The following is a 27032-nucleotide window of genomic DNA, read 5'->3' on the forward strand; positions in this document are numbered from 1 at the left end:
TTGACACATTTTGGATTACATACTAAAGTGTGACATTTTTGACACATTTTGGACGACATACTAAAGTGTGACATTTGTGACTCATTTTTGAAGACATACTAAAGTGTGACTTTTTGTCAAATTTTGTATGACATACTGAAGTGTGATATTTTTACACATTTTGGACTACATACTAAAGTGTGACATTTGTGACACATTTTGGACCGCATACTAAAGTGTGATATGTTTACACATTTTGGACGACATACTAAAGTGTGACATTTTTGACACATTTTGGACGACATACTAAAGTGTGACATTTGTGACTCATTTTTGAAGACATACTAAAGTGTGACTTTTTGTCAAATTTTGTATGACATACTGAAGTGTGATATTTTTACACATTTTGGACTACATACTAAAGTGTGACATTTGTGACACATTTTGGACCGCATACTAAAGTGTGATATGTTTACACATTTTGGACGACATACTAAAGTGTTACATTTTTGGGGCTGCAGCCCTCACTTTGGTAACCCTTTTGTAATGCTATCACATGCTAATGCTCCATCATGTTTTAATGACACTAATTTTGACTTAAAAAAGACATTGAGTTTGGTTTTTCCCCTAAATCACTCAGCCTGAACAGGAATATTCAAGATTCAAGATTCAATTCAAGATTCAAGATGCTTTATTTATCCCGAGGGAAATTATTGTGCAACAATTGGGAGGTAAAAGTGTAGATGTACAAGAGTTAAAAGATACATAAAATAAAATAAAATAAAATAAAATAAATAAAATAAAATAAAATAAATCATACGTTTTATGGGTTACTTTGAGAATGCGTGAATAAAATACAAATTTAAAGCCTGTTTAGATCATTTTAAACATGGAAATATGTTCATATTCACACACACACAACCCTCAGAGAATCTCACAGCCTGTTCCAGTGTTGAGTTCGGAGTCAAATGTGTGAATGAAAATGTCACCAGACATTTTTTTTTTTTTTTTTTTTTTTTTTTTTTAAAGTGACATTGCCTTCTCACATCAACGCACACTGTGTCATCCACACCAGCCCGGAAAGCATCTTATTATTGAAGGCACTCACCAGCAAACAGAGGTTGGGTGAAATAATTGTGTCTCTCTCAGTGGAAGATGGTGTGTTGTGTTTTTTTTGTTTTTTTTTTCCTGTTGCGCACTGAAGTGCAGCAGAGAAGAAAACCCTCCCCTGCACTGAAGCCTCTGCTGGATCTGGTTTTTCCAGACTTTACCCTCTGTGTTTCCACATCACTGTCAGTGTGTAGAGACACGGGATACACCCAGGTACACCAGCAAGAGTTGGAAGAAGACCCATTTTGTGAGGAAAGTTCACTGAGGCTGTAAAAACTGCCTTTTCTCACTCCACTGTGGAGAGAAAGAGGTATATGAAGTATGACTAAAGCTGCTTATATCACGGTATTTTGCAAAATTGGAACAGTTATAGGGCTGCAACGATTAATCGGTTACTAAATTAACTATTTTGATCAGTTTCTTAATAATTAAAACACGTTTTCTGGTCGTTCAGCTTCGCAAATGTTCATATTTTCTGGATTATTTACTCCATATAACAAAGAAATCATTAAAACGGATAAAATGAGACATTTAAGAGGTGTGACTGAGAAGAGCTTCATCTTATACTTACTAGTACTTACTAGTAATACTTACTACTAACTAGTGTTATATACTATATCATATAGTTGTACGACATTAGCCCAATACGACATTAGTGCGATACGACATTAGCACAATATTTATGTTACGATATAACATTATCGCTATAATTGTCACGATACAACATTATCGCGATATTTATGTCACAATACGACATTATCACGATATTTATGTCACGATACATTACCACGTTATTTAAGTCACAATACGACATTAGCACAATATTTATGTCATGATATGGGATTAGCACGATATTTATGTCACGATACGACATTACCACGATATTTATGTCACGATACGACATTATCACGAAATTCATGTCACGATGCATTAGCACGATATTTATGTCAAGATACGACATTAGCACAATATTTACATTAGCACGATACAACAGTATCGCGATATTTATGTCACGATGCGACATTAGCACAATGTTTGTGTCACGATACGACATTAGCACGATATTGCGTATTTGTGAAATCATACATTATATTGCGATAAACTCACCCAACGGCTTTAGTGAGAGTGAGCACCACCTAGTGGACAGAAACGGCAGTTAGAATCCATAAAAAATTAGAGTCGTCTTGCTAACGACATTGATATTGATTCCTTGCACTTCACTGTTTTGCATTTGCAGTTCTTTTTGCAGAATGGATGCATTAAAATTAGCCACTTGCCAGACTTGAATTATTCACAGCACATTAAAAAGCAGCCGTGCAGAACAGTTGCCTCTTTTGCATTTTTTGTGTAACAAATGTGAGCGAGGCACGGATTATTTGTCAGTAAGCCGTTATGTGCGAGGTGAAAAAAATTGTTAATTTAAACCTTTTGTTTCAGCGTTTGTAGTATCCCGTAAGAAATGAGGTCTCGGTTGCGGCCGATGCATCACAATGCTTTATTAGCGAGTAAAAATTGCCAAAGGCGCACGAGACGTGGCGTAAAAAATCACCCGCGTTCGTACGCTCGATCCGCCCGCACGTTTTTTATTTTCACGGGGGGGCCCGCGAAGGATTCCCGCTTTGACTCTGGCAGGTTCGCGGAGAAGCGTTTACGCCTCCGACTGGGCCTGGCACCGGTGTGTGTGTGTGATCGTCTGCGCTGCGACCATATGCTTCCCCACCCGACCCGACGCTCCGAGCCTCGCCTCTGCCATCTGTCCCAGAAATACCGAGCGTCACCGGCAGCCTTTTGCGAGGACGTTTGTGCCTCACCCGAGTCCTCGAGAACAGGGTTCTCTCCTGTACTTTTCTCGCTCTCCGGCATCTGCTGTCGTTTTAATATACTCTTTTTTCCATAAATGAGGATTTTTTTTCTTTTCTTGCAGGAATCCAACTGAGCATTATGGCAAATTAAAGGCTCCCCCACCTGTTATGGATGGAGACATTGTAGAATTCCGCCTCTATTTCAGGCTAGATTAGTCCTGTAATGAACATGTGCTGCTGGGGCAGTTAGTCAGGCCTGGGCTGATATGGATGCACCAAACAAACGTGTCTGTGTTGTAAAATAGAACGGTCTTTCGTTTAGGACGTGTTATCAGATTACAGCAGCCACGCACTCACTCACTGTGACTCATTTTGCTTTACCTGAGACGCACGTCTGTCTGAAAATGAACCTTTTATCACAGTGTCTGTTTCTGAGTAGAGCACTAACTTGCTAACGTTGTTCCCCGGAATCTAGGCCTGAACAATCAATCAAAATCTTATCGAAATCGCGGTACAGTAGTATTTGTTAAAGTCCAAAGTGTAATTTTAGATGAATTATTGTCTTGATCTGTACACGTCTCTTTGTTTCTCACAGATCCGCTCAAATATCACACGGCAATAATTTCAAATATGTTTTTCCAATGAAAATGAGAATAACGTAAAAATTACCATTCCCTCCGATATCGCAAATCATATCGTGATATAATAAAGAGTATTTGAGTACAAAGTCATATTAAAAATATAATTTCCTGCACTTTCTCTCCGCCCCTTTCTGGCCCCCATTTTTCCTTTCACCCCAACCTGTCTAGGCACATTTTTGAGTCTGATTCTGATGCCGAATACTTACTCATTGTGCGAACTGTTGGGTTTCTCCTCTTTCTATAATATTGTAAAGGCTTTTACCTCGCTATGTACAGTGCTTTGAGATACTTTATGTTGTGATTTGGCGCAGAGGTGTTAGCATCGTGGGCTAGCTACCAAACAACCGCTAAAAGACGATGTTTTCAATCTACATCGGCGGTTTTAATCGCTAACGCTACCTTACAAAGTCCAAGTTTCTCTTTAGCAACAACTGATCGGAAGTGAAGAAGCTAAATTATATATTTTATCAGAAGTTATTGGTCACATGCGATCATATAATCGATTGATACACACTTTTTAGCTCAGTCTTACTGTAGAAATAATAGTTTTCCTCATGTAAATACTTAATATTATACAGAGTTTGTGTGTTTTCAGGAGAGAAATGAATGTATCGTCTATATTTTTGGAAAAAAAAAGCTTATTCCATTTCTTTTATACAAGCTGGAATAACATTAACATGATGTTCAGCGTCAGAAGGACATGAAATCAAAGGGATTTTAAAGCCTCGTCATGCATGTTGAGTCCTCCTCGGCTATTGTGGCACATCAACGTCATGTTCCAGTTCGCCTTTCATGCCATTGTGTCCCAACACTTGGTCGGTAATCACAGCCATTATCTTGATAATACTAGCCCTAAATTGGATGTTTTATTAAGGCTATTTCATGCTTCGCGGAGCAGTGAACCTAAAAGAAGCGACGCGACTCTCTTCTCTCTCCATTAGTCTCCTCTTTGTGCCATTTTAATCCTCATTTTTTTTTGTCTATTTTAGATCTGGCCGTGGTCCTTTTTCGTGGAATTGTATTATACTCTGCTTTCTGCGCCGTGATATCAACCCCCGTCTCGCTGATAGCTAAGAAAATATTTGGACAAACGAGCAATTTCGGCGGTGTGCGAAATGAAAGGGATGGAAAATCGGCACCTCGAGGACACGTGGGACGCGCAGACGTACGACTGTCTGACGCGGTTAAAAAAACATGAAACGTGGACGGACCTCTTCTCGCTGCGCGTTCTCCTCCCTCCTCGTTCACAACGTCCCCACTGGAGCCGTCTCATACACTTCAAGCTCCTTTTAAGACCACTTTCATCTTCCCCCTTTCAAAATAATAAAAAAAGGACTGACAGTAACGGTTAGCGCCGAGAAGAGTTGACTCAACTACGGCCCTTTTTTTTTCTTCTTTCGGCTTCTGGATGTGACTGAAGTGGGGAGGGGACACGTTTGAGTTTGATCCGCTTAGAGCTTTGTGTGTTTCTGTACATCTTGACACCACTTGGACCTCCTCGTCTTCGCCTCATTGGTCCGCGGGACCGAGGCCACTCGAGCAGCTGCTTCGTCTATTGAGGCGACCGATCTCATTATGGTGCTCTTGAACTTCAAACGGAAAAAATACGTGGCCTCAATCCCATCCTATGGAATATTGCATTTTGAGCAGTGCCGTGTTCCGTCTTGTGCCGTTTCCATCGGGGACCTGCGTGACTGTTGTTATTATCTCAGGTTTTCTATCCAAACAACACCGTGTTGTTTTGCCTTGTCGGGGCTATCAGCGGTGTTAAAAACGCGGCGAGGAGGCTAATCAGAAACCGCGATGCCCGCGGGACGTTGTGTTTTTTGTTCTCGGTTGGTAATTAGCTAGGTGTCTTTTCATATTTATTTTGCCTGCAATCATCCGAGTCATAAATAAATGAATAAATAAATGCATGGGCTCTGGAAAGTGTAAATGACAATAATATAGAAGGAAGATGTGAGTGTTTTCTGCTGCTGGTGAAGAATGAAATGGAGAACTTCTGCCGGAGAAAGACCCAGAGCATCGTGAGCCATCTACATTTATACCCGAACAACTCCATTTTTGTATTCCTCCAATAGACAAAGTGTTTGCCTTTTCAGGTCGAAGCTATGCAACTCCACTTTCGCGTTCCTCCAATAGACAAAGTGTCTTCCTTTCCAGGCGGAGTTTTTACACCACTTTGTCTAATGTAGGTATCGGGTAGCCGACTCCCTGCGGATGTTGTGGGAAGGTGTCAGTTCAGGCTAGACACAATACACAAAATACAATACACTATACACAAAGGACCTGGTATTCTGTACTGGGCAGGTATAGGGTGATGGGCAGTTTTAGATCTGAGTCAGAGAAATTGAATTTACTGTTACAAAGCGCCTTTGAAACTCAAGGTCAGTCGATAGTGTTTAAAATATAGTATAGTCTGAATAAGTGAGTTGAGATTTGAAGGTAGACGTTCTTGTCCAGGTTGGTCATTGGATGTTGACTTCATGGTTTGACCACACGGGGTCACTCTGGATTGATGTTAGCACCAGGTCTGCGTCGGGACTTTTTGTCAACTGTAAATTTGTGTAGTTATTCAACAACAGAATAATATAATTATAATAATAACAGATGGTCTGAATATCGCTGTGAATGACTTGGCTATACTGTGTATATTTATCAGAATAATGTGGCCTCTGCACACTAATGAAGGGAATTCACTTGACAGTTTCACAGCCATTAACCATGCTGTTACTGCTGCTTTTTTTATATATATATATATATATATATATACGTGGCCAGAGTTTGAAAACACACAGACTATCAGGTCAGTGAATTCTGCCTAAATGGGTCGAGGCTCATTTACATAGCTATTAACTAGAGATGTCAAAGTCAAAACAACATTGCTCTTTCTTTTGCATTTTTACCCACACACTCTGACCTTTTGGGCTCCCGGTGTGCTCTGCTATCCTCTCTGTTCAGCCCTATCTCTGTCTGTTTGTTGTTGCTGTCTGCTGCTTATCGTCCACACTCCAGCGGCGTCGTAGCCTCCGCCGTCCTCGTTTGCCACTTTGATCACATTGCGGAGGAAATAAACGAGTGTAATGAGTTAGCCGGGGCGAGCTGCAGGTGTCTCTCCGCCTCGCCTCGCCACGTCACTCCCCGCTGGGCTCACACTGCTGGGTTAGAGCAGCTCTCGCTCCAGCTTCCAGTCCGTGGGCCAGAGACCAGAATTCCATTTGTCGGCACCACAAAAGCTGGCAAAACTTGACTCTTGTCTGTGCAAACGCCAACACAGAGTTTACGTTTAACATTTACATGTGATTTCATTATGTTACCAAGCAGACATGGACGTTTATCAGAATCTAGGAATCTGGTTTGGCCCATTGACCCGATAAGACGGGGGAATCAAAGATGTGGACCCCATGTTATATTTCCAAATATCATATTCTCGGTCTCCCAGAATCCCAATTCCCAAACGTTTTTGTTGATTCTCCCAAACTGGATTTGCGCAGACCTTCATTCTCGCGTCTCGCAGACATTAATCCGTGGTTCTCCTTGTCCACTCCACCTGCCAAGATAACAGATGCCCGACACGGAAGGAGGGAACCGCATTTGGCTGCTTTTGAATGATCGGGTGATTAGCTTAGCGCGGGTCCCAGTGGCAGACGCGGCAAACGGAAATTCAATCAGAAACGCCAGGCAAAAACCACAGAATGTTCAGGAAATTCCGAGAGAGTCTGTGCACGGACGATCCCCATCCTCTCCAAGGACCTGTTGTGATCCCGTACATTAGCCGGGTCTTAGTTCTTTCGTCTGCTAAGAAAAGGCCATGCATCGGAAACTCTTAACAGCTGTAAAAAAGGGCTTTTCGCGGGATAACACCGCTCGTGTCTCTCAAAGGCTCGTGTTTTTATATGCACTTAGAATCTGATTCACTCCACGTTTTTGCGTCTTAGACGTTATCCGCGCGGAAATGGAACTTTTCCCCAATACAATCTTTCTTCTTTCTTCTGTAAGCATGACTTTACCCAAAATAAGTCCAAACATCGTAGGTATATATGTCCAGGGCTGTGTGCGGCGCTGCAACGCCGCCATAGAAATGCACCAAAAAGAGAAAATATGGAGCATAGACTATACCAGACCATACAAAAGATCGCGACAATTGTACATACACGGAAACAAAATGCTGATTCTGTGTGGATAATAAGTTGATTTGACACAATGAGAATAATAAGAAACCCTGTTGCCATAAGGAATATGTGGGTGTTCTAAACTAACTTCATGTGTACGCAGTTAGAAATAAAAGTGCGAAGTTGAACCATATAAGGTTTTTTGGCTTGTCCTCATAGGAGAACCCTTTTGGAGGGTTCCACCAAGAACCATTTTAAAACCCTTTATTCAGGAAAGGGGTTTTAAAGGGTTCTCTGGATCAAAATGGTTTTCTTGGTTGGTACACATGCTACACTTTTAGAAATAAAAGTACTAAGTAGAACCATATAAGGTTCTCCAGCTTGTCCTCATAGGAGAACCCTTTTTGGATACCTGAAACTTTTTATAAAGGTTCCACCAAGAACTCTTTTGGAGGGTTCCACCAAGAACCTTTTTAAAACCCTTTATTCAGGAAAGGGGTTTTAAAGGGTCCTCTGGATCAAAGCAAATGGTTCCATGTAGAACCTCAGCCCTTGTAGAAGAACCCTTTTGGAACCCTTACTTCTAAGAGTGTAGCTACAGTGGGTGGGTTAGGGTTAGAAAAATAATGAAATAACAATTGTATTTTTCATGATAAAACGTTCCCCATCCCCAATATAAGTATAAAGTCTTAATATATGTATATAAAATGTTTATCTTGTGTGAAATTACACTTTGAGGCACAACACATAGAGAAATAGCTATTTTTTTTGCCTCAGATTTGTAAGATTTTGCAAGAATTTAACGATTATTTTATGTTTCCTGACCATAAAAAATGTCAATAATTATTCATTATCGTGTCAAAGTTACTGTCCATTCGTCCAGCCAACCAGATGTGCATCCATTGGCCCATTCTCAAATTTAGTTCTCTTGGGATTTGGGATCTCATATATCTTTTTGAGACCTTTCCCGTTGATTCAAATCAGAGTAAAAAAAAATTCCGCTTCTTTTCTCATAAAAGTACATCCCTTTGCCGAGGCTTCAGAGAATAACGATTCTGCTCAAACACGAGAAAGAACCGTGGGTCATTACCTTCCCTTTTTCGTTGGCTCTCTGGCAAAAGGAAGTTCTTCGAGGAAGTTTGAGCCGCACCTGTTTGTCACGGCGAGACCGGGGGGCCGAGTCAGGATGTCATTATTAGACGAGCTGTCTATACGTGAAAGCCCAGGTGGACGTGTCCTCATGTCCTAATGAGGATTCAAGCCTTCATGCAAGCGGGGTCTGGAGGAGGTGTCACTCCGATGCCGCAGATGTCCGTCTGGGACACCGAGATGGCATCATTAGAGGCAGAGACGGACGCGAGGACGGGGGGTGGAGAACCAGACCAGACCAGACAGTGAGCCTGTAATGACATATTTAATGAAACCATATGGCTGTTATAGCTTTATGATCTCCCAACGATAGGCATCGCAAAAACATGACACGTATTCACTTATGTTTGTCGTCAACAAACATTCAATGCGGCAATTACAGTTTGACAACATTGAGTTAATTTTGACGTTAAAACTGGAGGGATTATATACGCCGATCGGCCGCGGCATCAAAGCGGGTAATTGGTTTCGGCGCCGTCGCATATTTTTTGCTTACTCTTAACTAACTGAAGACGCAAAGAAAGAACGTTAGAGAATCACAGAACGTCTGAACCTGCACAACAAGTTAAACTTCGTCGTGTTGATGGTTTGGAATGAAAGCTCTGAAAACAGGACGCGGATATATTCACACGAGCTACAACATCAAAGTTGGGTTCCTATCTAGTTAAATGTTGTTATAAAAAATATATATTATTAATATATTTTCTCCTACAGGGCTACATTTAAAAATAATTCTGCTTAGTTTTGAGATTACCCAACCAAACCCTAGTAAAGCATAGCAGCTATGCTAGAAGAGCATAGCAGCCATTCTAGTAGAGCATAGCAGCTACGCTAGTAAAGCATAGCAGCTAGCTATGCTGCTAGTAAAGCATAGCAGCTAGCTATTCTGCTAGTAAAGCATAGCAGCTAGCTATGCTGCTAGTAAAGCATAGCAGATAGCTATGCTGCTATAGCAGATACACAAGAAGAGCATAGCAGCCATTATAGTAGAGCATGGCAGCTATGCTGCTAGTAAAGCATAGCAGCTATGCTAGAAGAGCATAGCAGCCATTCTAGTAGAGCATAGCAGCTACGCTAGTAAAGCATAGCAGCTACGCTAGTAAAGCATAGCAGCTAGCTATGCTGCTAGTAAAGCATAGCAGCTAGCTATTCTGCTAGTAAAGCATAGCAGATAGCTATGCTTCTAGTAAAGCATAGCAGCTATACTAGTAAAGCATAGCAGCTACACTGGTAAATCATAGCAGCTATGCTAGTAAAGCATATCAGTTACACTAGTAAAGCATAGCAGCTACGCTACTAAAGCATAGCAGCTATGCTAGTAAAGCATATCAGTTACACTAGTAAAGCATAGCAGCTACGCTACTAAAGCGTAGCAGCTATGCTAGTAAAGCATATCAGCTACACTAGTAACAAGTGAATATTATCCTACAGCTGCAACTGACGATTATTTTCATAATCAGTGAATCTGTTGATTATCTTCCTTGATTAATCGACTAGTTTGGTCCACTAAATGCCAGAAAATATTACAAAATATTGATCGGTGTTTCCCAAACCTCGACACGACGACGCTAAATGTCTTGTTTTGTCCACAAATGTGCTGATTTATCCGTCAAACGGAGCAAAGAAATCCAGGAAATCTTCACATTTAAGAAGCCGAAAAACCAAACTTTAATTCAGTAATTGATAAATAATCGAATAAGGATTAACTTTGAGCGATACTTTACACATGGAAGGGAATTGTGTGTGTGTGTGAGCCGTTTGCGAACCCTATTCTATCATTGAATAGCCTTTAGTTCTTTTAAATGACTTTAGCTTCTGACTTAATTATTTCCAGTATCAGCGAGTCATGAATATCAGCTGCTCTGAGTTCTAAATGAAAGTACGTTAATTGTCACATTATATTGTTTTAATATCGTTTTTTTTTTTGCTCCCAACCACCTTTTTTTTGGCAGCATTCAGAACTGTTATAATTGGAGGAAACTTTTTTTTGTGTGAAAAGAGAAGTTTTTTTTTATTCTTTCCCGTTTTCCTGGAATATCAATGGCTTTTATCCATAGGCGCTTGGTGTTTGATTGTGTGTGTGTGTGTGTGTGTGTGTGTGTGTGTGTGTCCCAAGAGTTTGATTAGCCTCCCACATTTAACCACCACATTACTTTTATTACAGCCGCCCTGATCTCTGCCTCTCCTGATGCAGATGGTCACACCACATCTTATCTTCTCTGTGGGTTTTTTTTTTTTGGCCTGATCTCAGCCTACATTTACATCTACACCCCCCCCCCCCACCAACCCTCCCTCTACCAGCCGGAGTCTCCCTCATGGCACGGCCTCTACGGTTTAATTAAATATCAGTCCAGTGCTAACTCTGCTGCTGGACCACTCACTCGTGGTTGTAGAAGTTAACGTCCCTTGTTTTTTTTTTTTTTTGCCAGATGCCGTCACTGGCTGAGCAGACCGGGAGTTGATTTGCACTCATTACTGCGGGAATGAGCGAGGCCCGAGGACGATAACCGCATTACTGCGATTCGCGTGTGATGTGATAGGAGATGTTGTTGCGATGTTAATCTCCTCCTCCTCCTCCGATGTCCCCGAGATATGGAGAATAAATGGAGATGAAAATCTCTCTCTCTGCGTGTTTTCACAGTGGGAGGAAGTTGTTACGCAACACAATTTTTTTTTTTTCAGTTATTCGGCTCATAACCGGAACAACTTTGGGCGGCCGTTTTCTAATTTTTATTGTGGTTAGCGACAAGAGAAAGTGATTTGTTTTGCACGTCTGTACGCCGCTAACGGCGTTAATAGCGTCAATGTCAACGCACATTAACGCATGATGCGTTTCCATGACGACTGACCGGAAAAAGACGCGCATGATGTCAAGTTTACGTGCCGCGTCAACCGGAGTCCAGGAACCGTTTCCCAGTTAGCTGTGTTAGCTCCTTTAGCTTCTTTAGCACCGTTAGCGCGTCTACCGCGGAACTGGAGCGCTCTGTTTATTAAACGAAAAAGAGCAGCGCTACAAATGAAGTTGAAAGTTTAGCGTTACTTTAGAGACTCGTTTTTAACGATCGGGAGTCGCGTAAACACGGCGTCGCGCTAACGTCATGGAAACGCGCCGTGCGCTAACGTGCGTTAGCGTCGACGCCGTTAACGGCGGTTAACCGTGCCCAGCACCAGAGATGAGATCGTTCTGAGCGAGATATACTTTTCTATGATTCGACGCCTGAATGCAAAGCTGTGGAGGCGAGCGTCATTCTTACCCCACCACTAGAGGGCAGGCTCTTCTGCTTAAACCAAAGGACTCTACTATAATGAATGGCATAACAAAAGTAGGGCGGCAGTTTTTCGATTACTAAAATTTAGAGCTGCAACTAACGATTATTTTCACGATTAATCGATTAATATAAATTGTTAGAAAGTGCTAAAAAATGACTAAAACTAAGAAAATATTCACATTTAAGAAGCTAAAACGATCAGAAAAGAAGTCTTGTTTTAATAATCAATTAATTGATTATCAAAATAGTTGTATGTATATATATATATATATATATATCTCCACTTCACTCCTTCCTCATTAAAGACCAACCTTTTGTCCGCTGACAACCGTGTCAGACGACCAGATAATGGTCACCCCGGTCTTTACCCATGCGGTGTGTTCACTGTGATCTTCGAGGACATTGTTATCTTCTCCGTGTATTACAACACATACTGGACATATATATATATATATTTATATATATATTTATATATATATTTAACGTGAAGCACGGGATGTGATTCTAACGAGATTTAATTTTTATTCTTATCCAAGCGGTGAACCCTGGCCTCTTTATTTTGCCTGTCGCTTCCTCCGGTTTATTAAGTTTCCTCCCATTATCAGCTCATTGCTCCTTCAGTTGCCCGTTCGCAGTCGCTGATTTTGCCGCGATATCTCGTTCTTGGTGCTGCATAACAAGCAGCTTTTTTTTTCCGCTATCAATTACTCGCAAACACCTGCCTCGTTCTCACCCCGTTACCTTCCCCCGGCAAGAAAAAACACACCTCTCAATATATTTAGCGTGTCGTTTTAGAAACCACATCTGTTTTTTTTTTCCTCCTCTCGTCCACTTTAAACAACACGTCTTCCCGTTTTTTTCACGACACCTTTGTTCTTTTTTCTTTCTCTACAGCAAAAGTAATTTCCTCCAAACTGTCCCTCTTTGCCCGCAGGACACCGTTTCGTCTTGCTTTGAACTCTTTTCTAATTTTGCACGGCAGCACTTTTTTTTATATATACATATTATAACATATTTATTCATTTATTACTTCTCAAAGTCATCTGCATAAAAGCACACCTTCGTTCTTTTCCCTCTCTCCACAGAGCAGTAGCTTCACGAATGCAGTGTTGGTTTAATCCCTGCCACCCTGTCAGAGGCTATTTTCTGCAGGTCTTACTCGAGTTCTTGGGCTCTGTACCATTTTTTTTTGGGGGGGGGGGGAGGTTTTTGCAGAGCCGTTTCTTGCTACTATGCAGCTGCATAGGGCCCCACAGCCACCAGGGGGCCCCCAAACTGCAATGAACAGTGCCTGTCTTTATCTGCATGTATTGGATGCATTCATTGTGCATATATTTGCAAAGCATGTACGTAAGTGTATGTGGGGTAATCAGAAAAAGTAAGGGATCTCTACCTCGAGTTTGGAAAAAAAAACAAAAAAACAGGGGCCCACAAATAGTATCTCGCATAGGGACCCCAAACAGCTAGAAACGGCCCTGGGTTTGCGTTTGGTTCGTCGCGTGTCTACGCCCCCCAGCAAGGTCAAGGTGCTCGGATCTCACCACTTCCGCACTCCGATGGCAGCCGACCGTCAACGGCTGAACCGCCATCGCGTAGATAATAACAACCTGGCAACCGGAGACCCCGTAATTAAATTCCTCGCTCATTTTTTTTGTTCAGTCGCAGTTTGAATAATGGGAGATTCTGACTGAAGGATACTGAAAAGTGAAGGTTGTGGGTGATGGGAGTTGGAGCGCCCGTCGTTGGAATTGGAATTCCAATGAGTGTTGCTAGCACGCGCGCGCCAATTAGCGATTGGTGAATTTGACCTCTGCATTTAACCCACGCTTATTACACACCAGTACACAGACAAGCCTTGGCCACGTCCTGGGATTTGAACCGGTGACCCTCCGGTTACGAGCCTGATTTCCATGATGCAATTCTACCTCTACTCTTTGTTTTTGCTTTTCCATTTTTCATACATCGCTCAGCCCTACGAACAATGTCCAACTCTAGATCGGTTAAAAATACTTAAAAATCCATGAAAAAATTTACGTTAATCTCCAACATTTAGCAAAAGGCAATCGTGAGCTGAATCTCAGCCCGTTTTGGTGGCATTTCTGTTTTCGCCCCCGGTCATGCAGGAAGTACTGAACGATTCGGTGAGCAAATATTTTTAATTGAACTGATTCTGATGATTCAGTTACGCCCAAAACAACTGCTTTTTTGCGTTCCGTATGAGTCGACGTTACGGCAGTTTCATGAATCCGCGCTATGACGACCCCACCCAAAACGACGTGACTGATACCATTAGTCTTAGGGCATCGTTGATAAATTGTTGTAGCCCTAATAAGCTGCGTCAAGCACTGTTTCGTACCTCTATTAGCATCTAATTTCATACCAAAACGTAGCTTGTTCACCGCGTGGAAACAAACGCCACTATCTCTGAATCAAAGAAGTCTGAAATTCTGGTTCGCTTAATCTCTCCGGAGCGAATGAAATTCTTCAGTTTCAACACCGTCCGTAGACCGTAGATCAGGGGTTCTCAAAGTTTTGATACCTGAGGGCCAATTTAGGAACCCAACTTTGGACTGAGGGCCGCCAAAGAGAAAAAAAAGAAAAACAACAGTAAGAAATCCCATTTGTAATAACTATGGCGTCTAAAATTTGACAAAACCGACATACTATACTACGTTGTCCAAAATGTTACCATTTTTTTGGGGGGGGGGGATTTTGGTCCAAAATTTGACAAAAACTTTGAACAATACTATGTCGTCGTAATTGGACAATTTTTTTCAAAAAAAAAACTTAGGTCCAAAATTTGACAAAAAATTACATTTATGCCGTCCCAAATTTGACAACTTAAAAAAAAAAAAAAAATTGGTCCAAAATTTTACAAAAACATCATACTATACTATGTCGTCCAAATTGTGACAATTTTTTAGAAAAAAATTTTTGGGTCCAAAATTCGACAAAATCGTCATACTGTACAATGTCGTTCAAAATTTTTGGGGAAAAAAGTTTTTGGTCCAAAATTTGACAAAAACGTTCGTCCACAAATTTTACAATTTTTTTCACAAAAATATTAGGTCCTAAATTTGACTAAAATGACATATGCCGTCCCAAACATACTATACTATGTCGTCCAAAATGTGACACTATTTTGGGATAAAATTTAAATGCCAAAATTTGACAAAACGTCATACTATACTGTCACTATGTCATCCAAAATTTGAATGCATAGTAAATACAGTTGTACAGATTACACTTATTGGTCTGTATCCAGTAATGTCCAATAAACATTTAACAAGCTTAGTAGCTCCTGGATTAAAACTATCAACTGTAATTCATTGCGGGCCGGCAGAAATGTTTCTGCGGGCCGCCATTGGCCCGCGGGCCGCACTTTGAGAACCAATGCCGTAGACCCTTAATCCGTAGACTTTATGCATCTAAAGCAGCAGTTAATCCCGTATTATGCCGCTTGTTTACTTCCCGCTCTCCCTGCTTATCCTTGTGGTTCGGAGCGTTATCAATGCCAATTGACCATAAATACCTCGCTGCTAAAAATAGTCTCGACATGGCAGTCGACTCTTAGCCTCGTGTAAACACAGCTTCTGGATCCGTTGGTATTCTTGTACTACACCGTAATTAGCGGCGTTGCCTGGGGTAATTTTTCTTTTTCGTAACACGGCAGCTGAGCTCCTGTGTGTAAACTTTCCGCCATAGTTCCTTCTCTTCACACTTCATCACACTTTCCTTCAGTCACATAAACTCAGTGATAAGTGGCAGAGTTAAGGAGGCATTCGAGATAGCAAGCCTCTATCTCGAAGTGTTTGGGCTCACTTTTCTTCCTGTTGGTAGTATTTATTTCAATATTTCCGTTAAAGTTTCCCCTTTACTCTTGTAAGTGAAAGGAAAAGATGGAACAAAATACGTTCTTTGGTCAGTTCGAGATAAGTGGAACTGACCAAAGTATCTAATAATAAGTTTTAAATATCAGGAACTACCCATGTTCTCCAGGAGATGGCGCTACCTCAGGTGTCTCTTTCGGTAACGCTATCGCACAATGCTTCGTTGGGTCGATTGGTGCATGATTGGTTCAAAGCACCGTTTCTCTCTTTCTCATTGGCTGTTGAGGTCGTCCGTAAAACGTGGAGGAAATAAAGCTCTATCAAAGTTGCTTTATATCGAGAAAAAATATTGTTTTTATCGCCCCCAGCTCTAGATTCAGCCAATTCAGAGACTAATTAAATTTTTCCAAACAATGGGCCGGTATATGCCGATCGTCCTTTGGATCGGTGTCCATAATAATCCCATCACGACTTTTTGGTTTGGTGCCATTACGGATAATTGGGAAAATTTGAAAAAAATTGTCACATTTGGGACGACATAGTATTGTACAACGTTTTTTGTCAAATTTTGGACCAAATTCTTTTTGAAAAAAATTGTCACATTTGGGACGACATAGTATTGTACAACGTTTTTGTCAAATTTTGGACCAAAAACTGTTTTCCCCCCAAAATTTTAAAATTTTGTAGGACATAGTATAGTATGACGTTTTTGTCAAATTTTGGACCAAAAATTAAAAAAATATATAAAAAAACTCACATTTTGGACGACGTAGTTATTACAAATAAGATTTCTTTCAGTTTTTTTTCTTTTTCTTCCCTCAGTCCAATGTTGGGTTCCTAAATTGGCCCTCGGGTATCAAAACTTTGAGAACCCCTGCTTTAGAGGCTTTAAAAGAGTGGCTACAAGATGCATTCATGGAACCTCGTAAAGTGAAAGCCCTACAAACGCCAATAACTCCACTAAACTGAAGGGTTTCTGCTGCTGCTTCCAGTGTTTCTTCCGCTCTTCCACTCACCGTCTTCCACTCTCTGCCTTTCAGATGCCAAGGAGATTGTGCTGAAAGCTCAGATTCTGGCCGGCGGCAGAGGCAAAGGTGTGTTCGACAGCGGCCTTAAAGGTGGAGTGCACTTAACGAAAGAGTAAGTATCCTCCCTGTATGTGCATTTCACACCGTGTTACTGCAGGAGAGAGATTTGTATTATTATTTTTATTTATTTTTTTCTTCCCCGCTCGCCGTACGACAGCTGCTTTTTCGAGTGAGGCGGCTCAAAGAGCTCTCTGAAGATGTTCCCCAGGCACAAAGGCACAGTCAGGATTACTCGCTGCCGCAAATAAACAGTTTTTCTTCCCGAGGTGTCTTGTTTTGGGAGCAACTACCTTCAATTAAACGTTGAGGTGGAAAAAAAAAGAGGATTTTAAGGTCGGCAGAGGCATCACGGACCCCATGCTGAGTTCCCCTCTCTCAAGAGTTGATTGGGTTTTTTGTCGCGGCTGCCGAGCTTCAATTTGTTAGCGGCTTTGAATTAGCAGGCGTAATAGCCTGTGTTTCTTCAGTGAGGTTCTCAGCCAGAAATCTCCTGCATTTTTTTCAAAAGCCCTAAGCCAACAACTTAAAAGAGACACTTCTTTTCACAGAGATGCTGGATTCTCTTACCCGCCAAGTTAAGTTTCCCCCGTGCTGGAAACTGGGCTTTTCTTTTTCCCACCGTTTACTACACCCTTAAAAAAAAAAGGTGATTTATGACAATTGGCCCAGACATGTATCATCGTCACCCTACTTGAGGTGTTTCGGGATGGCTGGGAACTTTTTTTTTTTTTTTTTTTTTAAGTGAGATACGCCGAAGCTCCTCGTCCCCAGACAATGACACGAGTGCACGGTTCATCTTCCTCTCATCAATCAAAGCGCGAGAACAACCCCTGGCTTCATTTGTATTCGCTTACATAACCGGAGCAGCTTTAACAGCGACGCGCGCTCGCGCTCGCACTCGCCAGCTTTTAAGAAGAGAGAGCATAAGAAAGAAAGCTTCATTCGCTGAGATGTGTCGCCCGAACCAAGTGTCTCCAAAAGCCGTACTTTGTCATAATGTGTTACGATAATGCCCTGGAAGTGCAGAGGCACTTATCTCTTCATCTGAACAAAGCTTTAAGGAGATATTCGTCTGAATGTTCACCTGCAGTTCTTTAATCCTGCACTGTATGATAATCCGTAGTTCCTTTATAGTCATTAGCGGTTACTTTATCTGTTGGCATTTTATATATTTCTGTACTGCCATTATACATTTTAGCTGATTAATCTGCTCCGACAGGACATTCAACAACCTCTCACTGATCTGCATTAAAGTGATAGTTCGGAATTTTGGACATGAGACCCTATTTTCCAACTCAGCCGGTGTGATGGAGACGTCTGGAGACATTTTCAAGAAATTTCATTCAGTTCTTCTAGTTGCCGAGTTCGCTGGTGCTATGGCTAGCGCAAGTCAATGATACAAGTTAGCACGGCATTAGAAACACTCATACCGACTCCACAGTGCACCCGAGGCAAATCGATTGTGACGGCAGACTTTTGATGTACATATCTGTGTTGATAGAATCTCTCCTTCAGAATGCAATTTGAAGGATTTATGTCTCAGCAGCGGCAGCAGCGCGTCATACTTCCGGCAGCGGAATCAGGCCGCTGCCGTATAGTGCTGAGAAAGTAGTCCCTCAAAATTTCATGCGATGCGACGTTAGTTTTGTTTCAAATATGTTTCAAAAACTATCCCTTTAAGGCTCCACAGGAACGGCTACTACTGGCTAGCAGCGCGCTCGGCTACGTTTGCGCTTCAAAAAAGACGCGACTTTCTCGCGACGATCCAGAACAGCATCTTCGCTGCAGTCGGACCCACGAGACTTTAAATGAAGTTTTTCTACATCAAACATAAATGAAGGAAGTCCAGCGCATGAGACCAAGTGAAAGTAATGCAGAGCCCCACAGCTTGTTGAGCTATTGCGGTAGGGTTTGGTTTGGAACGGTAAAGCCGAATGAGAACACTACCTTTACTTACGTAGGTTGGATGTGCACCGTGCCCGATCGTTGCGTAAAACGTCCAGCAGCTTTATTTTGCTGCTCAGTTTCTCAACGAGACTTCAAACTTAGCCTCAACTTCCTTGAGGTATTTATTTACGCTGATTGCAAGGGAGTGATGTTTCTGTCGTGGGTGGAGCCGGTCTAACCGTATCGTACCATTTTACTCTGGAACCCCAAGGGTATGTTACCAAAAACTGCAATGGATGAAGCAGGTTAAGACACAAACGCGCAAAAACATAGGTACCGTACTTTATCGAGCCTTTTCACTCTGTGGAAACGCGGCTTCAGAGTGGCGGCTACAAGATGCATTCATGGAACCTCATAAACGAAAGCGCTACAAACGCCGCTAACTCCACTAACCAAAGGGTTTCTGCTGCTGCCAGTGTTACCTTTTTTATGTCTACATCTATTTTTAACCCCTCTCTCTCTCTCTCTCTCTCTCTCTCTCCCTCAGCCCCGCAGTGGTCGGCGAGCTGGCGAATAAGATGCTCGGCTTCAACCTGACGACCAAGCAGACGCCCAAAGATGGAGTGAAAGTGAACACGGTGAGCCGCCGTGCGGAGGGAAGAAGAAAAAAAAACATGTGCACCTTGTGCTTTGTTTTGTTTTTGTTTTTTCTTGTTGTTTTCTGACCTCATTTCAAGGCATTTTGAGTCCAGTGGTACAGACCTGTAAAATTAATGACCGTGAAAGCATTCGGGCTCCGTGGTTTTTGTTTTTTCTTATTTATTTTTGCCGGGTTTGGACAAAAGCTGGCCTCTGTCTGTGATTTTTTTTCCCATGACTTAAAAAGGAAGGCTCACCGCAGAACTAAATTGCACGACGCTTTCATGTGCTATTAACGAGCAGGAATATGATTTTCCTCCTCAAAAACAGACACTTCCACCTTTTTTTGTGTGTGTGTGTGAGTCCTGCAGTTTTTTTCTCTACCTCTTCCCTCCCCTTTGTGTTTGTTTAACCCCCGCTATTCCCCACAGGTGTGGAGTTTATGTGGAATCAAATGAGTGTCGCACTCCTGCAAAAGCTCCGAGAAAAGTCATCCTCGTCTTGGTAGCAGCAGGCAAACAAACAAGGAAATAAAGTGGAAAATAGTTGATGTTAGCCTTAAGGAATATGACCACAGTGTGTAACCTTCACTAAGAATCTCTTTTATCGCCTGCAGCACTGAAATCAGACCAGGTAAAAAAAACAGCCGTGTAAAGAAGAAGAAGAAGCAGAAGGATCTAATACCATAACATTGTCATGAGATGACAGTCGGAGCTTTGCTGTTTCCAATGTCAACACTTTCACCTTACACTGAACAGAAGAACGCCACGGGAAAAAGGGAGGGAGGGGGTGGGGGGGGGCAGCGCCTCTGCTGCTGCTACATGGATTTGCTGTCATGACGTTGACAAGAGGGATGAGGATGTGGGACGAGACGGAACCAGGAGGCTCGAGTGGGAAAGGGAAGACCTGGACAGTTGGAACAGAATATATATATATATATATAAAGATATAAAGAGAATGAAGAATTCAGGCAGGGATATAAGACCTGTGGTAGCTCATGTCACATAATCATAACCTCATAAAAAGCCATTTTGGCAGGAAGTGTGTATATAACTGGCGACCTATAACCAGGCAACTCGTCTCTTTATTGGCTATTTTTGTAAAAAAGTGAATTTGGTTGACAGGCTGCTAATTGGAGAGAATTTTACCAAATTACCAAAGATCCAGAGGAACGGTAGCGTTCTCGAAGCGAGCATAGAATACGGAATGATGGAAATCCACAGGCAAAGGATTAGTGATCAAGTACAAAATCCAACATTCATTTCCTTTGTGAATTTTCGTTTGTTTACATGCTTTTGTTGTGATTTATAATCTGTTCTGGATGGTGGAAGATGTCAGGTTACTTTAGGTCTGGGATAATGTCCTCTCTGGCTGTGAAAAGCACCAGGGGGCAGTATAAGGATCAGATATATTCACAGGGTTCTCACACATCCTTGAAAGCTTGTGAATTTGAAAGAACGTGCAGAACAACGAGCGAGTAAAGTTAAAGAGGGAGCAAATGACGACATTTGACGCCTGGTAAATTAAAATTCAAAGATCTCTGTCGTTCGCCAAAAAGAGAATTGACAAAGACCGACTTTGACCAAGATCCCAAGGACAATCGCTTCGCATCCACGATGCAGAGCGTGCTGCTAATCGATAAAAGCGGACGCCGTCACGGACGAAGAAGCTCTTACAGAGTTGTCCTCTTCCGTCTCAAGCCGTGTTGGCACATTCGGTCCTAGAATTTGAGGGAATTGGTCCTGGAAAGTCCTCGAAAAATCGTTGGATTTGATGTCTTTGATTTGAGAGAGTTGTTCTACTTTATCTTGAGTCAGCTCACTGTGTCATTTTCTTCTGTCCAGGTGATGGTTGCAGAGGCTCTGGACATTACCCGGGAAACCTATTTCGCCATCTTAATGGATCGCGCCTGCAATGGTCCCGTCATGGTTGGAAGCCCTCAGGGAGGCGTGGACATCGAGGAGGTGGCCGCCAGCACCCCAGAGCTCATCTTTAAGGTATAGGAATGACATTTTTTTTTCTGCTTAATATCAACCACAGCAAATCTGCCTCAGAGCAGAGATTAAACCCAACGCTAGAGATCGACCGAACCAGAAAAAAGTAGTTAGTAGAAGGCGCATTTAATGGACTTTCAGAGGTTACTGACATTTCTGAGGGTCCTTGAATGCATTTTGTAGCCCAAAACACTGTGGACACTGCATTGTTCTCACTTGATCTCATGCGCTAGTTTGAAACTAGGACAATAATTCGTTTTTTTTGACTGTCATGTCAAAAATGTAAAATCTGAACTTTTCTTAATCGGACTAAAACACCTAGATAATCTGATTCAAAGTCCAATTGCGCCTCCATGTACCACACGCTCAAACGGACTCGAGTCGGACTCGGCGTTCCGCTCGTGCACCAGAATTCCCGACGTATAAAACTGCAGCTATTGAGATAAGATGCAGAGAAGGTCCACTCGCGATCGCGGTCCATCTCTTATCGAGAGATACAGCGCCACCTATGTGTACTCTGACTCGACTCTTCTAAAAAACGTGTTAGACCACAGACTCAACAAAAGTTTCGATGTTTTAATCCTGAGAACGCACGGACGATTCAGTCGAGACGCAGGACCGCATACTTGACGTTTAATCATCGTGGAGGTTCCAGGGATTTAAGATCTCACCAAAACTTGCGTGATTTAACGTGACTTCAGCATATTAACACACATAGATCTGTTCAAATCAGCCTAAACTGGGATAATGACCACAAAAAGACTATATCGGGACTGAAACCTGGCCAATTATCCTCTCGTTTGGGGGGGCGGGGCTTAAGCTGTCCATGTAAACGAATTGACTGTGCGCAAATACCCAACTTGAAACCAACTTCGCAGTGGGCTAAAACGATCAATCGGTCGACATCTAACCCCCCGAAACGGTGCGACTCGCAGATGAAAGCTGTGCTCTGTTTATTTTTCTGTCTTCCAGTTAATTTGAATTTATCGCTCCGTCTGCACACACACACACACACACACACTTACAGTGTAACATGTACACAGACGCACACACGAAGACGCCTTCTGTGGTTTATAGCGCGATAAATTAGCCTCCGTTACGCGACTTCGTCCGAGCAGAAGTCGCCTTTTTTTTGGGGCAACAACAGGACCTCGTTAACAGATGTATATTTTAAGTGCCGCAGATGGACTTGCGCTCGTTATACGCGCGTAACTTTCTCTTTTTTTTTTTTTTTTGCGACGGCGTGCAGATGTTAAAGCAGATTGTAAAGATCCGGCCCCGACAATTATATCCTTTCGTTATTTCTGCCGGAGCGTTTCACCTCGTATATCATACGCATCGCGCAGCTGTGGTGTTGCGATCTAACACGTACTGTATGATAGTGCAAGACATCTCATTTAAATCTGCCTACTTTTAACCTCTTCTTTATTTCCCGTCACCCGAGATCCTTCAGCCGCTGTTTTTTCTTTTTAACACCTATAAAAAAACGAAGTTCTCTCGCTCTTAAGAGTCAAAGATGTGAGCGACTAATGACCACAAATCCACCGTTTCAGTCCCAGCTGACGCTCACGTCCAGCTATAACGTCGGCAGTTTAATGAGAAACATTTTCTTCGCTTGTTGTCGAATTCCCTCGCTCACTCTTTTCTCCGCTTGTTTCTCCGGTCTCTTTTTCCAAACCTCACAGGAAGTCGTAGACATATTTGAAGGCGTGCGTGACGACCAGGCGCTCCGCATGGCGGATAATTTGGGTTTCAAAGGACCGCTGCAGAGACAGGTAATGGCCGCTGAGGTGCTTTAAATCTACACAAACACACACACACAGAATCGGATGTATGCACATCACAAAAACAAACTTTGCCTATTATTATTAGTTTTTTTTCCGAGTGTCACTCACACACAAGACGCGAGACTTGCCAGGTGGTCTGTTGTCATATCTGGCAAGCGACGCGAACGCGCGGCGCTGTGCCAAGCCGTGGGAGCCCGACATCGCTAATGATGCGGTTATATATGGTTATGTGATAGAACATTGTTTTTTGTTTTTGTTTGTTTGTTTGTGACTCATGCAGTTAAAGGACACTCGCTCACCTTTTATTTCACGCGCGTATGTTGAAGAGAAAACGGCTTGTTGTGGTGCTAGCTCTTGAGGGTAACGGTTAATTGGACACCGGCCAGTTTTGGTTCCATGCCCAGATAGACGCAGAACCAGAAATGAAAAAAAAAAAAAAATAAAGTAGTTTGAGAGTAGATGACGTGTTTAGTGGACTTTCAGGGGTATTAACATTTCTGAGGGTCCTTGAATGCATTTTGTAGCCCAACACACTCTGGACACTGCATTAATCTCACTTGCTCTCATGTGCTGGAGTGTTTTTTGGTTTTTTTTGGAGTGGAAATATCTGTCACAAAGGGTCTTTAAAGGTTGTAGGAATGTTGTGAAAAAGTAACGTTAGGGGAACCTTCTGGAAACCTGAAGAGAACTTTCTATAAAGGTTGTATGAATGTTGTGAGAAAGTAAAGTTTGGGGAACGTTCTGGGAACATAAAGAGAACGTTCTATAAAGGTTGTAGGAAGGTTGTGACGATGTAACGTTCGGGGAACTTTCTGGGAACCATAATAGAATGTTCTATAAAAGTTGTAGGGTGGTTATGAGAAAGTATCGTTGGAGGTACGTTCTGGGAAGCTAAAGAGAAGGTTCCATAAAGGTTATAGGAAGGTTGTGACAACGTAAAGTTGGGGGAACCCTATTGGAACCTAAAGATAATGTTCTATAAAGGTTGTAGGGAGGTAATGAGAAAGTAACGTTGGGGGAACATTCTTGGAATCCAAAGAGAAGGTTCTATAAAGGTTGTAGGAAGGTTGTGAAAAAGTAACGTTAGGGGAACCTTCTGGAAACCTGAAGAGAACTTTCTATAAAGGTTGTATGAATGTTGTGACAAAGTAAATTGAGGGGAACCTAAAGAGAACGTTCTATAAAGGTTGTAGGGAGGTTATGAGAACGTAAAGTTTGGGGAACGTTTTGGGAACATAAAGAGAACGTTCTATAAAGGTTGTAGGAAGGTTGTGACGATGTAACGTTCGGGGAACTTTCTGGGAACCATAATAGAATGTTCTATAAAAGTTGTAGGGAGGTTATGAGAAAGTATCGTTGGAGGTACGTTCTGGGAAGCTAAAGAGAAGGTTCTATAAAGGTTATAGGAAGGTTGTGACAACGTAAAGTTGGGGGAACCCTATTGGAACCTAAAGATAATGTTCTATAAAGGTTGTAGGGAGGTTATGAGAAAGTAACGTTGGGGGAACATTCTTGGAATCCAAAGAGAAGGTTATAGGAAGGTTGTAGCAAAGTAATGTTGGGGTAACGTTCTGGTAACCTAAAGAGAAGGTTGTAGGAAGGTTCTGACAAAGTAACGTTAGGAAGACCTTCAGGGGAACCAAAAGAGAATGTTCTGTAATGGTTGTATGAAGGTTGTGGGAATGTTCTGGGGACCAAAAGAGAACGTTCTGTGAAGGTTGTTCAGGAAGTCACGACAAAGTAACGTTAGGAGAACGTTCTGTAAAGGATGTACAATAAAACTGGGACTGTTGAATTTAAACCATCAGGAGAAACATGTTCTTTTTAAATATTCTATCATTGAAGTTTAATTTGATACATTTAAAAAGTGAGTTTTATTGCAACGATGAAAGTTAAAATATATAAAGTGTTTCCAACAGGTTTGAGTCACTTTTAGAACAATTAAAAATCAAATGAATTTTGATTCCAAAACATTTAATTGTTCAGCCCTGAAATAAACAGAATTTCTTTCTTTTTAATGAGTTCTGCCGCCTTTAGGGCGGCGACTAACGCTTATTTTCAGTTTCCTGTATCGTCCACAAACCAAAATGATTCCGTTTTATCGATTTCTTTGTTGTTGTGGAGCAACGGAACCGGAAAATATTCACACCGAAGACGCTAAAACACCTGAAAACACTCAAACTGATCAATCATTTCTCTGGATAATTTGATTATAGCTTGTGTTTCCTGGACTGTGTTCGACTCCACAGATTACATTTGAGTTGAACCTCCATCTCAGAAACACACACACACACACACACACACACACATTAGCGGGAGACGGACTCAGACAGTGTGACGTTCAAGGTGATTTCCCGTGTTTTATGTCGTCTGTGTCGGAGGCTGAGTGGCCTTGGCGGAGGCCGCCCGCTCAGATCCCAAACCGTCAGGTAATTACTGTTCTCTGTGGACCACGCAGGCAGCAGATCAGATTAAGAGGCTCTATGATCTGTTCCTGAAAGTCGACGCCACTCAAGTCGAAGTCAATCCTCTCGGAGAGACTCCCGAAGGACAAGGTACGCCGCGTGTCGCGCGACATCTCTCTTCTCTCTTTGTGTGTGTGTGTGTGTTGAATTGGCTTCTTTGTGTGCGTTGTGTTTGTCTTTGCATCTGTTTTCTCCTTTTTATTTTACCTTTAATAAGAATGTACCATTTTTTTACGCATTCAGCAATGATATGATGTCACACATTTGCTCTCAGGAACTTGATAAATGCTGCAGAGTCACTTAAACTCTGTTTCTTTCATCCAAAAGTTGATATTAAAGCTGTAGTGTGTAACTTTTTAGGCCTTGAGAACTCACACATTGGTGTAAGAACCCATTGGATTTATGGAATCTCTTCTTGTCCTCAAAAGATTCCATTTTTGAGGTACTTAATATTGGTGAAAATTAGCAAAAAATTGGCTGAAAAATAGCTTCGTATAGCACCGTAAACGGTGAAACACGTACAGAGCTGAAACTAAGTTGCACCAAACGTCACAAAACTTGGTGGAAACATGACACAGCCCAAGACGAGCAAAGAAGTTTATTGGGACCACGGCCTCAACTCAACAGGAAAACGACCATTTTGAATTTGGCGTCCATCTTGGCGACTTGCATGTTTCGTAAATCAACAAAGTCGTCAAAGTGCCTTAATCGTACCAAAAATTGTACTAAAAGTGTGTGTTACCAAATGCATCAAAGATGAAAAGTTATCAAAGGGTCTTGCGGACTCAAAAGGGCGTGGCAATCGTCTGAAATTTTGCAACTGGATAAATGTTTTCTTTCATCCAAAAGTTGATATTAAAGCTGTAGTGTGTAACTTTTTAGGCCTTGAGAACTCACACATTGGTGTGAGGACCCATTGGATTTATGGAATCTCTTGTTGTCTTCAAAATATTGCATTTTTGAGGTACTTAAAATTTGTGAAAATTAGCAAAAATTGGCTGAAAAATAGCTTCGTATAGAGCCGTAAATGTTGAAACCTGTTAGGACGAAGCTGAAAATAAGTTGCACCGAGCGTTACAAAACTTGGTGGAAACATGACACAGCCCAAGACGAGCAAAAAAGTCTATTGGGACCACGGCCTCAACTCAACAGGAAGACGACCATTTTGAATTTGGCGTCCATCTTTGGCGATTTGCATGTTTCGTAAATCAACAAAGTCATCTAAGTGCCTTAATCGTACCAAAAATGTGTGTTACCAAATACACCAACGTTATCAAAGG

General features: G+C 41.9%; 1 protein-coding gene across 1 annotated transcript in view; it reads left to right on the forward strand.

The window, feature by feature from the left end:
• The window catches only part of suclg2 (succinate-CoA ligase GDP-forming subunit beta), a 124477-nt gene that overhangs the window by 37633 nt on the left and 59812 nt on the right, over positions 1-27032 (forward strand). The window contains exons 3-7 of the mRNA XM_083907428.1: positions 16933-17032; positions 19415-19505; positions 21351-21503; positions 23186-23275; positions 25746-25842. Of these exons, the coding sequence (XP_083763554.1) occupies positions 16933-17032; positions 19415-19505; positions 21351-21503; positions 23186-23275; positions 25746-25842 (531 nt within the window). The remainder of the gene's footprint in view (positions 1-16932; positions 17033-19414; positions 19506-21350; positions 21504-23185; positions 23276-25745; positions 25843-27032) is intronic.

The sequence above is a fragment of the Microchirus variegatus genome (assembly GCF_963457635.1).
Source record: "Microchirus variegatus genome assembly, chromosome: 21".
NCBI classification, from domain to species: Eukaryota; Metazoa; Chordata; class Actinopteri; order Pleuronectiformes; family Soleidae; genus Microchirus; species Microchirus variegatus.